We start from the raw sequence: 15,601 nt of genomic DNA, 5'->3' as shown, positions 1-15,601 counted from the left end.
TAGAGTCCGAGCAGTTGGCTCGCTATTGACCCATATGGCCCCGGCTAGCCCATAGTCCATGGCGTCGAGCACGGAGCCCGTGCACGTGTAAGAGGAACAGGCGTGACCAAGGAACCGCAGCCGACCACCCATAACGCAGGGCACGGAACCCGTAGCACGTATAGGGAGAGAGCAGAAACTGGGTCTTCTCCATAGAGAAAAGAATGGGACGTGTGCTGCACGGCGGTTATCAAGATAACGTGGAGATATAAGTAATATAAATGGCGTCCGAGCAATGTATTCTATGCTGAACTCTCGGCCTTGGCTAACCCATAATCCATAACGTCGAGCGCGGAGCCCGTAGACGTGTAGGACAAATATGCGTGACCAAGGAACCACAGCCGACCACCCATATCGTAGAGCGCGGAGCCCGTAGCACATGTAGGGAGAGATCGGAGACTGGGTCTTCTTCGAAGAGAACAGAAAAGAAAGTATGTTGCTCACCGATCGGCGAAATATCTTGGAGGTTTGGAGAAAAGTGTTCGGCGATTTGGAGAAATCATTTTCGGCAATTTTGGAGAAATCGTGTTCGGCGATTTTGGAGAAAACGTGTTCGGCGATTTTGGAGAAAACGTGTTCAGCGTTTTTGGAGAAATCTTTCGGCGATTTTGGAGAAAACGGTTCGGCAATAACGCTGGAGATTTGGAGGAACGTGGTCGGCGTAGTTATGGCGATTACGTATTGGAGTTCGTTATGAAGTAGCATAGAGTTTGGCGACTGTGAGTGGAGGTTAAACCATAATAGAGACAAAATGGAGACAAGTTATGGAGACCAAAACTTTATTCAATATAAAAGTGGAGAGTACATAACTGGAGCGTTTTAAGGATAGAAACGTATAAGATGTTCGATGTGCCACGAGTTGGGAACATCGACTCCTTCTAAGTCACTTAGGCGATAAGACCCTAGTTGGTTAACCTCTTTGACGACATAAGGCCCTTCCCAAGGGGAAGAGAGCTTGTGCATCCCTTCAATTTTTTGTTTTCTGTGGAGAACGAGATCGCCGACAGCAAATGAACGACCTTTGACGTTTTGGTTGTAGTACCTCTGCAAGCCTTCTAGACATTTAGCTGTGCGGACGCAGGTGATTAGGCGTTCTTCCTCGGCCCTATCGACGTCCTCTGACCGAACAGCTGCGGCTTGCTCTTCATCATAGTTTTCCACCCTAGGTGCTCGGAAGGCAATGTCCGCTGGTAGTATGGCTTCTGAGCCATAGACCAAGAAGTATGGAGTCACACCGGTGCTGCGACTAGCTTGAGTATGTAGTCCCCAGACTATAGCTAGAAGCTCCTTGAGCCATCTGCCCGGGTGCTTTCATTCTTTCTGATATAGTCGCTTTTTGAGGGCATCAAGGATCATGCCGTTCGTCCATTCAACCTAGCCGTTGGCTCTTGAATGGGCAACGGAGACATATTTGACGGAGACGCAATGGTCTTCACAGAAGTCCTAGAAGTGATGGCCAGTAAATGTAGTTCCAAGGTCGGTGATGATGCTGTTTGGGAGACCAAATCTGTGGATGATATCTTCGAAGAACTCGACTGCTTTCTTTGCAGTAGCCGAGATGAGCGGTTTATATTCAATCCACTTGGAGAACTTGTTAATGGCGACATATACGTACCGGAAACCACCTGGTGCCAGTTTGAAAGGCCCGATCATGTCCAGTCCCCAGCATGCGAAGGGCCAGGAAGCTGGGATGGTTTGTAGCTCTTGCGTCGTCACGTGTATTTGCTTAGCGAAGAATTGACATCCTTCACAACGTCGGATGAGGTCTTCTGCATCAGTGATGGCTATGGGCCAATAAAAACTAGCTTGGAAAGCCTTGTCGACTAGTGTTCTCGAGGCCGCGTGGTTGCCGCAGGAACCAGAGTGAATTTTGAGAAGTAGCTTTACTCCCTCCTCTTGGGCGATGCATTTCTGCAGTATCCCTTCCTTGGCACTTTTCCTCATCAAGTTGTCACCCACCAGCACGTAATGCTTGCTTCGACGAATTAGGCATTTAGTTTCAGCCTTGTCGTTGGGTACCTCGGCGCTGGTGAGGTACTTGATGAATTGCTCCCTCCAATCGGCGGCCGACGAAGGTACTATAAGCACCAGTTGCTTAGTGGGGGGAACTTCCTAAACTTCCTTATCTTCTTTGATGGATGGCACCAGGAGATCCTGAACGAAGACCCCCGATGGGATCGCGGCGCGAGAAGAGCCCAACTTGGATAAGTGATCGGCGAGCTAATTTTGGTCGCGTACCACATGGTGGTACTCGATGCCATAGAATTTTCCTTCAAGCTCCAGCACCGTTGATGTTAAGGGCACCGTCAAAGTACATCACCCAATGCTCGGGGCAAGTGACAGCGATAGGCTCTTGGATCTCTGTCCACTCAGCGATGAAATCAGTGAGCGCCTGTGACTTGATGGTAGGCCTACTTCTAAATTCGATGGAGTAAGTACCGAGCTCAACGGCCCACTTGATGATGCGGCCGTTGGCCTCCTTGTTGCAGAGAATGTCCCCTAGAGGGAACTCAGTGACCACGACGATCTTGTAGTAGTTGAAGTAGTGTCGGAGCTTGCGCGGCGTAATCAGGATTGCATATAACAACTTTTGTACCTAAGGATAACGAGTTTTGGGCTCATTAAGTACCTCGCTTATGAAGTACATCGGACATTGCACCTTGTAGGCATGCCTGGCTTCCTCGCGTTCGATGACAATAGCTGTGCTGACAACGCGGGAAGTGGCGGCGATGTAGATCAATAGAGTTTCATCTGGTCGTGGCGCTGTCATGATTGGAGGCTTTGTTAAGAACAACTTGAGTTGCTCGAAAGCTATGTCTGCCTCCTCCGACCAGGAGAAGCGCTCGGAGGCCTTGAGGAGCTTGAAGAAAGGTTGCCCTTTTTCGCCGAGGCGTGATATGAAGCGGCTTAAGTCAGCCATGCAGCCTGTAAGATTCTGTATATCCTTGACACATGTCGGCCGTTTCATGTTGGTGATGGCGGAGACCTTGTCAGGGTTAGGTTTGATGCCTCGAGCACTGACAATGTAGCCCAGCAGTATACCGGATGGAACTCCAAAGATGCACTTTGAAGGGTTCAACTTCCATCGGTATTTGTTCAAGTTGGCAAAAGTTTCCTCAAGGTCGACGATAAGATTGTCGATGGCCTTGGTCTTGACGACCACATCATCAATGTAGGCTTCGATGTTGCGGCCGATCTGTTGGTCGAGGCACGTCTGGATGGCCTTTGATAGGTTGCTCCAGCGTTCTTGAGTCTGAAGGACATGGTTGTGTAGCAGTAAGCACCGAAGGGCGTGATGAACGATGTCTTAATCTGATCTTCTTCCTTCAGGGAAATCTGGTGGTAGCCAGAGTAACAGTAAAGGAAGGAGAGCAGTTCGCAGCCAGCGGTGGAGTCTACAACCTTTTCTATCCGAGGCAGGCCAAAGGGGTCTTTAGGGCAATGTTTGTTAAGATCAGTATAATCAACACACATTCTCCATTCTTTATTCTTTTTTCGAACGAGAATAAGGTTTGCTAACCAATCTAGATGATACACTTCTTTTATGAATCTGGTAGCTAAGAGCCATTTTATTTCTACCCTAATAGCCTCCTTGTGTGGCGTGAATCGGCGGAGTTTCTGCTTGATCGGTTTGGCGGTCGGCAAGACATTCAAGGAGTGCTCGATCTTCTCCCGTGGTACCCCTAGCATGTCTGCAGGTTTCCAAGCAAACACGTCGGCGTTGGCACGTAGGAAGGAGATGAGCGCGCTTTCCTATTTGGGGTCAAGGTGAGCCCCAATCTTCACGGTCTTGGAGGGATCGTCGAGGCCAAGGCCAACCTCCTTGACTTCCTTTGACTTGGCGGAGGCACGGGGAGGCTCCAGCTCTAGGATCTCCATGTCTTTGGCAGGCACCGTCTTGGCTTCGGTGACCACACTAGCCATCTAGATGGAGAGGTCGGTAGCTTCGGCAAGGGCGAGACTCTCTGTCTCGCAAGCGTAGGTGATGGTGAGGTTGGCCCGTAGGGCCAAGACTCCACCAGGCGAAGGCATCTTCAGCACCAGATAGGCATAGTGCGGCACGACCATGAACTTGGCCAGAGCTGGCCGACCAAGTATGGCATGGTAGGCGGTGTCGAAGTTGGTGACGTAGAAGTTGATATGTTCGACGTGGTAGTTGCTTGCCGTGCTGAACTGGTAGGGTAATCTCTCCAAGCGGTTTGGAGGCCTTGCCTGGCAACACACCCCAAAAGGTGGAATCAGAAGGTGTAAGATCTGACAAACCGAGGCCCAGCTCTTTTAGGGCTCTGGCGAAGAGGAGATTCAGAGCGCTCCCACCGTCAACGAACACTTTTCTGAAGAGCACCTTCTGTACGGTTGCGTCGAGGATGAGGGGAAACGCCCTGTGTAGGGAATATCTACCCACTGGTAGGCCTCGCTAAAGGTGATGGGGACCTCAGACCATGGGCGATAGATGGGGTTAGCGGTGGCGTCTTCCGTAGTGACGGAGAGCACCCGCTGTGCGGTGAGCTTCCGCTCTCTTCTGCTCTCAGTGGAGGCGAGGCCCCCAAAGATGGTGGCGACCACCTTATCGTGGTCCTGAAAGGCATTGTTGTTGCCCCCAAGTGGTCGGCGACCTCCAGCTCCATCATTGGCGTCGTCGCCGAGCCTCTTATCCTGGAACTCCTTAGCCAAACCAATGCAGTCCTTCATCTTGTGTTTGGCGTTCTTGTGAAGAGGGAACGGGCCATCGAGGATCTTTTGGTATTGTTCGTCGTAGTTGCGCTTGGTGCGAGGTTGACTGATGGCGGCGACGATGTGGTCTAGTCGACGGTGGCGATTTTTGCCAGGCCTGTGTCCTCCTGTCCGATCACGGCCGCTGTCGCGATGGTAGCTGCAGTCGTTGGGGCGGCGGTCGCTGTGGCGTCGGTCGTCGGGGCGGTCGTCGTAGCGGTGAGATGGGCGATGAGTGCCTGCATCCTCGTTGAAGCGCACCTCGGCTTCCTCGGCATCAGTGTACTGGTTGGCCGTAGTGATCATCTCATCAATGCCGGTGGGCGGCTTGTGGTTGAATTTGGAGCGAAGCTCGCGATAGTGGAGTCCTCGGATAAAGGCGGTGATGACCTCAGCTTCCGTGATGTTGGGAATAAAGTTCCTCATCTCGGAGAAACATCGGATGTAGCTGTGGAGGAGCTCGGATGGCTTTTGGTTGATGCGGCCGAGATCATGCTTGGTGCCGGGTCGAGTACACGTGGCCATATAGTTGTCGGTGAAGACTTTCTTCAGCTCTTCCCAGGATCCGATAGAGTCCGGCGCAAGGTTGGTAAACTAGCTCATGGCGGGTGGCGTGAGCATGACATGGAGATAATTCGCCATGACGCTGGTGTCTCCTCCGGCGGCGCGGACAGTAGTGGTGTAAGCCTATAGCCACTGTGTCAGGTTCATTCTTCCTTCGTAGGGCTCGACCCCAGTGATCTTAAAACCACGGGGCCACCGAAGTGTTCAGAGTGCCCTTGCGAAAGCTGGAGGCCCCTCAGGGTTGTCGACACCATCGTCTGCGGCGTTGTGGTCAGGGATAGGCTCGAGGGCTGAGTCCGGGTTGCCGTACTCCTACTCGTACTCCTGGCGGTGACGCACTTCATCTTCATGGTGACCGAAGCGACATTGCTCGATACGCCATCGCGCATCCCGGAGGTTGCTGAGGTGCACTCGAGCGTCCTGTTCGACCTCCTGGTCATGTTGGCGATGGTGTTTGACGCGATGGCCCCCGGTTCCCCCTGGAGAGGTAGCGACTGGTCGGTGAAACGGCTTTGAATAGGGCGGTGATTGGATCTTGGCACAGCTGATCAGTGAATCATGCTCATAGAGCACGAAGGTCTCTGATCCTCGCGAATCTCATTGACCTGACAGTGAGCCGCTTTAAGCATGGCGGCGACCTTAGCGAGCTCGGGCGTTTGAGGAAAACGAGCGAGCTCATTGGCGGCTACTGCCAGATTGGTGCTTGGAGTCTTGAAGATGCCGTGGCCGTCAACGCGGACAAATTCTTCGTCGAGGTCATGGTGGAGCGGGAGCAGGTCTTCCTTGTGAATCGAGTCGATTATTCCGAGCAGCCTCGGCCCTTGCAATGGCTGCCTTGTTTTCTCGGCATTGCGCACGGTTGATGTTCTGGTTCTCCCGAGCAACGTGCTCCTCCTCGGTTTCGCCATTCCGAGGAGGGCTGTCGATGCTGACGTTGAAGATCGCACCACCTCGGAAGGGTGGAAGGAGGAGTTGCTCGGAGAAGGTTTCGGCGAGGGTCTCCATAGAGCCCTAAGACTCAGAGCCCGGAGTTTCTTCTAGGATGGTCTAGAGGGGCACCCCGAGGCCCTGGCCTAAGTGCAGCATGTTGACGGTTGGCGGAAGCTGGATGGCGACCTGGTCGGTGAGTGGATGGGCGCATTCCCCCTGGTCGGCGAGTTTGCCCCTCAGGGTGTGTTGGTAAGCGGCGGCGGCATTGGTGAACCCAAAGGGTAGGGCCGTAACCCCTGTAGTTTCCCGAGCAGCCTCCGATAGATCTGGATCGGAGGGTGGTCGGCGCTGAACCAGAGTGTCCAGAGCCGATTCGACGATGGAGAGACAATCGATGAGCTTCAGTCCGACCCGATCGATGGATTCGATCAGATCATCGTTGTTGATCTGCCTCCTCTGGTAGCGAGGAAGCGGGCGGCGAGTTGTTGCTGAAGGAGACCTCGAAATCGACTCTGAGATCGGATCTGCAGTTGCAGGTGCGGGGATGGTCAGCGCAGAACCGATCTGCACCGACTCGAGGAGCTCTCCGACTTCGTCAGCGTTGATGACCCACGAGATGGATCCGACCGTGAAGATCTGGCCGGGCTGCGGAAGGGACGAAGAGCTTGCGGAAAAGCCATCTTGTTCGATAAGAAAACAGCACGCACACCCCTACCTGGCGCACCAACTGTCGACAAAATAACGTCGACAGTCCTCCGAGGGGTATCCCACGAAGGTAGATTGATCGGCAGAGGAGCGTGAGATCAAGAACAAGAAGGCAACAGAGACACACGAGTTAGACAAGTTTAGGCCGTCAGTATGACGTAATACCCTACTCCTGTGGTCTGTTGGTTTGTATTAGCTATCATATGATATTGCGTGAATTTGGAGGGGGTCCCTGCCCGCTTTATATAGTCCAGGGAGCAGGGTAACAAATCGGTTAGATCTGAGAGATAACCGGAAAGTAATAACTGATTACAGGAATCTTGGAATCATACATATCCTAACAGATCTCATAGTATCTTCAGGATATCTTCTTGGTGTCTTGTGGGAGGCGTCGAGCAGAGTCGTGCCCCGCAAGGCTTCATCTTGTGGGCTGGGCCGCCCCTGGGGGCGCAACCCATGTGGTCTGCTGTGGGTATCCAAGTATTGCAGACATAATGAACATATATGGCTGTCTGAAAAGCCTCCCAACCACAACTATCATATTACCTCTAAAAAGTGATAAAATAGATGCTGTGAAAAAGGAGCTCTCTGGCACACACCCTGAAGTACTATTATTCCTTTCCAAGATTAGACAAATTTCCGTTAGGGAGATTAATGATGACCTGAATGCTACTAGTCTTAGTCAAATTTCTATATCAAGTGAAGCTGATGCTTTAACTAGGAAGAACATCGGTGCAGAGTCATATACTCTTCACTTATCAGCTTTGGAGAACAAGACAGGTGAGCGTCAATGCAGCTACTACATCTGGAAGCAACATTTTTCTGTGAAACCAGAATGCCGTGTACAAAAGAGAGAAGGAATTGATCAGTGGGTTGTCATGCTAGCATTCCCCCATGGCCAGAGATTGAGCCAGGGGATGGGATCACCTGGTGTTTATGCATTCTTGCCAACTGAAATGGCAACAAACTTTCCTTTCATTATCCAGGCTGATTTCTTGCTGTCATCATCTAGAGAATCAATCCTGCTTGACAGCCAGTGGAACCAAGGGATACTAGAATGTGTATCTTCTGCTTTTGTAAATGCTTTCCTGGTATTACTGAAATCAATAGAAAGTGCTCCAGCATTTTCTCTTCCACCTATTTTCAAATTTCTGCCACTTAGTCACTCTTCCATAGTGCTGATGGATTCTGTCCGGCTATCTATAAGAAATAAGCTGATCGATGTGGATATAATTCCGTGTGAGACCTGTTCTTCACTAAAAGTATTCCGTAAGCCTACACAGGTTTTCCGGATAGAGTCTGCATTCTGGAGCATCATAAACGGGGCAGTGAAGATGGGAGTTGATGTTCCCAACATTTCATCGCATGGCACTCATATTCTGAATTCCTACTTTGACAGCGAAGTATATGATGATGAGTTGGGATTTCTTGATATTGGTTATGTTGATTCTGAGTGGTACGGAAAGTGTATTCAGGGTTCAGATCTTGTGGCACTGCTGCCTGAAGACATTTATTTTGATCTTCTCACTTTTGTTGCTCAGAACTGGAAGGCTAAGTTTGATAGCACAAAGATGGAGAAAATACCACTTGTGAAGTGTGTCGGCAGAGGTGGTCTACTAACTTACATGAGTGTGTATGAAGCCACAATGGGCGATGAGAGACTATGCATGCTATCTGATGAGGAATGTGTACCATTGATCATTAACTGGAATAATGAATTCTCAACAGCGTCTCGGACACTCTTTATGCCACTGTCTACTCAGAAAGCACTGGGTCTGTTTCCGAAGAAAACAACTGTAATGGAATGGCTTGAGAAGTATGTAGGAGTGAAGAGTCTGACCCTACATGAGTATGCTCTCGTTGTTGTGAAAGCTTTGCATGAGAAAAACATGGTTCTTGCTTTTACTCGATTCATATATCACTTGCATTCAGAGAATTTAATGCCAGAATATAATGTAAAGCATATATGCAATTTAATGCCCATAGTTGACAATTGTGGTTGTGTCGTTGCTGCAAGAAGCATGGTTCTTGTTCCATCTAAAGGAAGTAAGTGGGCTGCATTGTTGGGCGAAAATCCATGGAAGGAACAAAACTATGTCGAACTTGGAGATGATTACATCTCTGCTAGAAATTCCTCTGGGGAGCATACATGTGATGATCAGTTTTTATCATTTACAAGGACATTTATACATGCCACTGATGTGCCTTTTCTGCTTCCTCCTGATGCTGGTTTTCCTGTTGCGTCATCTTCATTAACTACAGAGAAAGCACTTCTCCTTCTGGAATGGATTGAGAATTTAAGTACAAGGGGTATATGTATACCTAAAAAATTCTTAAGTTGCATCAAGTATGGGAATTGGCTCAAGACATCTGTTGGCTACTGTTCACCAGCAGATTCGTTCTGTTCAAATGCAGAATGGGGTTGCTTGTTTCAGGATAGAGTTGCCTTTGCTGATTTGCCAATGATTGATCAAGAATATTACCTGGGCAAAATTATTGATTTCAAGGAAGTATTGGGAACACTAGGTGTGAGGTTTGAATTTGCTGAAGTGATGTCATACATAGGTAATCATTTTTTCATGTCAATGGTAACAGGTACTCCAACGGGTGACATGGTGTTATCACTGCTCCGTTTCATCAGATTCCTTGAACAGGAACACATACAGTCTGATCATCTCATTGAGACCGTCAGAGGCGGCAATTGGCTCAAGACTTGCTCTGGGTACAGATCCCCAGTCGGATCAGTTCTTTTCAGTTCTGAATGGACAGTACCATCTGAAATAAGCAGTTTACCTTTTGTTGACATCGATTTCTATGGCCCTGAAATCAATGATTACAAGTCAGAGCTTGAAAAACTCGGAGTTCATGTCACATTAAAAAAGAATTATAATATCATTGTTGATAACTTCAAGATTCCAACAGGTCCAGTTACTTCTGGTGCTGCTATGCTATTATTGAAATGCATCAGATATGCCGACTCATGCAGGAACCTGGTGAAGGTACTAAAGAATCGACAATGGTTGAAGACTAATGCTGGATTTAGAGCTCCCCGGGAAACATTTATCCTCGATCCAGAGTGGAAATGCCTCTTAAAATTTGCTGATGCAGTTCCACTACTCGATTTGTCATTTTATTGTAATGAAATTCTGACCTACCGGGACGAACTGATGAAGATAGGTGTGGTTCTTAGTTTGGAGCAGGCAAGCAATTCCATAACCAATTATCTGAAGCAACTCTTGTCAACATCTTCTCTTACAAAGGAAATTAGACTTGCTCTGCTCTCATGCTACAAGGATCTGAGGGATGAGCACAAAACATTCCCTGCAGATATTCTCAAATTTATGCTAACAGAGAAGTGGCTGAATACTACACAAGGTTTCAGGACTCCAGACAAATGTATGCTCTTTGATTCTTCATGGGAACCATTGATGGCAGTTGCAAGCCTACCGTTCATTGATGACAGTGACTCGAGCAATGGCATGGGGAAGGAAATATACATATATAAGAAAGAGCTCAAGGCCTTGGGTGTTATTGTAGGTTTTAACCAGGGAGCAGACTTCATCTTGTCATGCCTATCTACGGCAGAGAAACCTCAAATGCAGATGCCCAATGTTGTTAACCGTTACACTGGGATGATTGTCAGTGACTCTGGGATCACCAGTGAGAGTACCGAACAGAATGTAGTACCCTTGTCTGTTGCTCACAGCCCGCCTTTACTTGTGAGCTCAACTCTTGAATCTTTGTTGAAATGCATGCAGACATGCACCGATCCCAGAAACTTTGCAGCACAAATTAGAAAGATGCAAATGAAAACAACTCTTGGATACAGGTACGCAGATCAATGTATCCTTTATGACTTGGCATGGTCTTCATATCTCCGCAGGGAAGATGGTCCTTTCATCGATGAAGCATTCTATGGCTCTGAAATATTGTCATACAAGACTGAGCTCAGACTGATCGGAGTGGTTGTGGACATTGGCTATGGATGCACTCTGTTGGAACAGGACTTAAAGCACGTTTTGAGAGTGGATACCATAACCAGGATCTACAGATACTTTGCAGCTTTTAAATGGGATCCTAGAAATAAAAATGAAAGCTGGATTTGGATACCCAATGGAAGAAGTAGTGGCCACTGGGTGCGCCCTGCAGATTGTGTTCTTCATGACAGGAACGGCCTGTTTAGTACGCGCTTCTCTGTCTTGGACAAGTACTATGAAAAGGATTTGCTTGGATTCTTCTCCTCCACTCTTGGTGTCAGGCACAGCCCAAGAGTTTTAGATCACTGCATTCTGTGGCGCTCGTGGGAGTGCACAATTTCTGAGCTGACGCCAATTAGCTGTTCATTTTTCTTGGAGTACATTGGAAACCGTTGGAATGCGACAACAGCAAAGCTCCTTGCAGGGTCTGTCACAAGAGTCCCTGTTCTATCCTGTGGCAAGATCATCCTGCGGGAGGCGGAAGATGTCTTTGTTCCAGATGATCTCCTCTTGAAGCATTTGTTTGATCAGTTTTCTTCAGAGCCACTATTTGTTTGGTATCCGTCTGGGCTGTCATTCACTGCTCGATCTAAGATGGACACTATCTACCAGAGCCTCGGTGTTCGAGCAATCTCCAAGTCTGTCACAAAAGTTGAATCCTGTGATTTGAACATGCATCGCTACCAGGTAGTTGAGGCAAGAGATGCTTTTGTATCACCAGGCTTGCTCAGAATAATCCTAGCTTTCCTTGCCAACCCCGTTCTTGAGAACGGTGCTGACAAGAGGCACCAAATGGCTTCATACCTACTGGACATGAAGATCTTTGAGATGACCGAACCAATTAGTGTGAGCTACAATGTAAAGACATCATTGGGAAGAACTGTGACTGTTAAAGGACGGAGGATATTCAGGTGGGAGAGGGAGAACCGCAAGTTGTACATGCAGAGATCTGATGGGCCACATGGAAGGATAACTAGGATGGAGATGGCGACAAGCTTTGGCGAGGAGATCTCTCAAGGGCTGCTGTATGAGAGAGTTGATCTGATTCCGACTCTCACCGATCTTCTCAAGGTTGGATTCTTGGTTGATTTTGACGAGGATGAGGTTGAGTTCCTGCTCAGGACCAAGAATCTCCAGCTTTTTTCAGAGGATGAAGATTTCATCATGGGTTCATTCTCTTCTCACTGACTCTGAGGTTCTGATCTCAACTTAACATTAAGAAGTTAGCACTGTTTTTTCTCGAATGTAGGTCATCGTTTTCGTTTCTTACCTGTGTAAAATACTCTTGTTACTTGTAGGATAACCATGGTTGCTGAATGCAACATTTTTTAGTGGTATTGAACATCCAACATGTGTGAAAGGTCTGATCTAGGTGGGGTCCATATTATCTATATACTATGCACTACTGACAAATAACCTTCATGTAATATTCAGGTATTTTTATCATTTTTTTTCTGGTGTACATTATTCTTGAGGTTTTGTTTTTTTTTCTATTGAAAACAGGAACCGATTTTAGAGCTCCGAAATACTTCATGCTTTGAATGCTTTGAATATGGCTCTACTAATTTCTTTGCTAGTATCTGCGTGTTATATATCTTAACTTTCTGTATGTATGTTAGTGATATGTCCTTACTTTCTGTATGTAAATGGTGATTACCGTGCTTGATAAATTCTGACTTATATTCACGACGTGACATTTTTGCTCCTATTTGCAGGTTGCTATTCCAATGGTTGGCTTGTCGATCTCAAGCACAAGTACGGCAGTCTCTGTGGCTTCAAAATCTTATCCTTCTGCATCTCAATTGTCAACGCTAGCTTATTTGCTGGTTTACATTTTGATACGAATTATGAAATCACTGGATCGCATCTGTTCTTGGTTAGTCTGTCAGTATTTTGGTGGCACTTTACAAGTTGTGATATATCGTTCATATGCTTCTTTTTTCTGATTATAATTAACTAGTCCATCAACCCGTGCTCTCGCACGGGACAAAAATTTAGAACACATAAGCATTAGTTACAATGTAATATGCCTCTAACTAATAAAAATACCAAAATTAGTAAATTGCATGTTCTTTCATTTTGTTAATTTTCTAACAAAATAGATACTATGATGTCTTTATCCAATTGTGATAAATGTATTAATTGCTAAGCATTAGTTTAAACTAAGGTGGCCCTTGTTGTAGCCCACATCTTCTAATATCATGAATCTAAAATAAATTACTAATATTAAATTGCACTTTTTTCACTTTTTTCATTTTTCAGCACAATAGACTCAATAGATACAATGTTGTATCTATCTAGTTATGATCAATGTATCAATTACTAATATATATGTTTTTCCATCCATATCCATAGCTTTTTCTCTTTGGATGCCACGTCTGTGTAACTCAAATATGAATTTAATTGAAACATTAGCTTAAAAAAAGAAAAGCTTAAACTATGGTGGATCTTGTTGCAACCCATATATTTTGATGCCTTAAATCTAAAATTTTCATTTCCAAATTTAATCTTATTAACTACTACAGTTTTTTTTATTCTCAAGCTATGTTAAAATTCTTATTTTATATTTAGTAACTCTTGTTTTGTACTTTAAAAAAAAGGATTTTAGGTTGTAAGTTGTACTCCTAAGTATTATAATGCCATAAACAGTCATTTAAATGTGCACCACATCACTCAAAATTGATGGTAGAGCTTGAAGTGAGATCTAGAACGGTGCTAACCTAGAGAGAATTTTAATATTCAAGTCATATAATGATTGCTTACTCTAAAGTATTCCCAAAAGTCAGGAAGATATATCCACAAATGGTCCGCACTACCCCGGTTCTCAAGATGCGCATTTGAATTTATTTATCAAGGAATTATATGTGCAGTAATGGTTATACTACCAATATAGATAACATTTTAGTTAAAATGTACACCTTCCATCCCAAGTTATAAGTTGTTTTAGAGTTTTCTATGTAAGCTTTTTTCATACATTTTGATATACACTATGTCTAGATACATAGGTCCACTATATATCTAGATAAGTAAGAATGCTTTATAATTTGGAACGGGAGTAACATATCTAAAGTAAAAAAATAAATAAATTATATGTCATTGTCACTAATATAGTTTTAAATAATGTGTTAGTATCATTCGTATATGAGTTGTTAAGAAAAATAATGTGTTAGCATCATTCGTATATTTATCGCTCAAGCATGCATGTGTACTTGATATGTAGGATGGCACGATATGTATATTTACTTCAATAATAAAATTCTAATATATTAATATTAATAGAATTTAATAACATAGAAACATATATGAGCTTTATGGTAATTTAACTATTTGTTCAATAGAAGATGATAACTTAGATGTAGATTTGAGGGGATCTTTCAGTCTTTTAAATAATGAAAATGTGGTAATTTAGATGCAGATTTAAGTGGTAGTGATTGATTATTTATCATAATAGCAGGTGGGTAATTAGAATTATATTTAGCTTCACTATAGATCATGTTTTTAGTAGTGGGTAATTTAAATATAGATTTATGGGGTTCTTTAACTGTTTTCCACAATCATAGAGGTTAGTCATTATTCAAAAATAGGATGGATCCTAATGGCTATTATTATGAATGGTATTAGAGTCTACCAATCTGATGGCCTTACTTTTTTCGTTTTTTGTGAGAAGAATTTTATGTTATGTATTTAGTTGAAACCTAAATTAAGTTATTTAAGTTCTTGTTGCATCTCTTTCTCTAACATCATAAATCAATATTTTAGCTTTCAAATTTTAATCTAGTTGTTGCAATTTTTGTTAAGATAAACCTCAAATGCTTATTGTATATTTTGTTCAAAATCTTCTTTTAGTTTATGTAAGAAAATATTTTAGGTCCTAGGCTACCTTCCTAGTTATTATAATGGTTAATGTTTTTAAGGCATTGCTTAGGCGTCGCTTAAGCGACGCTTAGGCGTCAGGGCGCTCTAGGCTCGCCTTAAGGGTAAGGCGGCGCCTCGTCGCCTTATGCACATGCTGATGCCCTCTCGATTCCACCGTCTCCTCATCGATTCTAATGCTGGTCCTCTCTATTCCGCCGTCTCCTTGATTCCGCTCAGTTGCGCTGTCTCTTCGTCGCCGTCTGCTCGATTCCGCCTTCTCCTCGCCACCGACTACTCGATCTGTTAGGGGACGGTGGCGGCTGTAGATCTGGAAGGGGAGCAGCGAGGGAGGGGAGCAGAGCAGCGCATCCGGAGAGACGGTAGGAGCCATGGACGGAAGCAGAGCCGCAGAGGGAAGTGGAGCGGCGGAGAGACAAGCGGAGGCGGAGGAGTGGTGGAGAACGAGGAGCAGTGCCGGAGGGGATTCCCATTGGGATAAGCCACGCCAGGAGGGGGAGGGGCACATGGGCCGCCTGGTGGGCTGGGCCAGCCCATTTCTTACTCCTCCTTTCTTTTTCTTTTTTCTTCATCATCTACTACTCTAAGTTGTTTTAAGTTTTTCTTAAATTCGGAAGGCGTCGCCTCGCCTCACGCCTTAGTCGCCTAAGAGTAAGGCAGTAGTCACTCACCACGCCTCGCCTTACCGCCTTAAAAACATTGATAACATTGATAATGGTCTATACAATCACTTTAGGTTCATTGTGGCACTCAAGATTGTGAATTTGTTATATCAAAGTTTTACATTTGTTGTAGTATTT

The 15,601-nt window shown here is 45.7% G+C and overlaps 1 protein-coding gene across 1 annotated transcript; it reads left to right on the top strand.

Moving 5' to 3' along the window:
- Positions 1 to 4,905: 4,905 nt before the first annotated feature.
- On the top strand, positions 4,906 to 12,116 carry LOC136489024 (uncharacterized). The gene is made up of 5 exons (XM_066485773.1): positions 4,906 to 5,152; positions 5,315 to 5,433; positions 6,012 to 6,092; positions 6,710 to 6,782; positions 7,351 to 12,116. The coding sequence occupies exons 1-5, from the start codon at positions 4,906 to 4,908 to the stop codon at positions 12,114 to 12,116; spliced, it is 5,286 nt and encodes a 1,761-aa protein (XP_066341870.1).
- The last annotated feature ends 3,485 nt before the right edge of the window (positions 12,117 to 15,601 follow it).

Source organism: Miscanthus floridulus, chromosome 10 (assembly GCF_019320115.1).
Source record: "Miscanthus floridulus cultivar M001 chromosome 10, ASM1932011v1, whole genome shotgun sequence".
NCBI classification, from domain to species: Eukaryota; Viridiplantae; Streptophyta; class Magnoliopsida; order Poales; family Poaceae; genus Miscanthus; species Miscanthus floridulus.
The sequence above is the reverse complement of the archived record's forward strand: the minus strand, read 5'-3'. Positions and strand labels throughout refer to the sequence as shown.

Bases quoted from the DNA above. Each gene is read 5' to 3' on its own strand.
- LOC136489024 (XM_066485773.1), top strand. From the start codon at position 4,906: ATGGTAGCTGCAGTCGTTGGGGCGGCGGTCGCTGTGGCGTCGGTCGTC. The intron at 5,153-5,314 runs GTGATGTTGGGA...AGCTCTTCCCAG, and splicing joins CGGTGATGACCTCAGCTTCC to GATCCGATAGAGTCCGGCGC. The intron at 6,783-7,350 runs GTGCGGGGATGG...GGCGTCGAGCAG, and splicing joins GATCGGATCTGCAGTTGCAG to AGTCGTGCCCCGCAAGGCTT.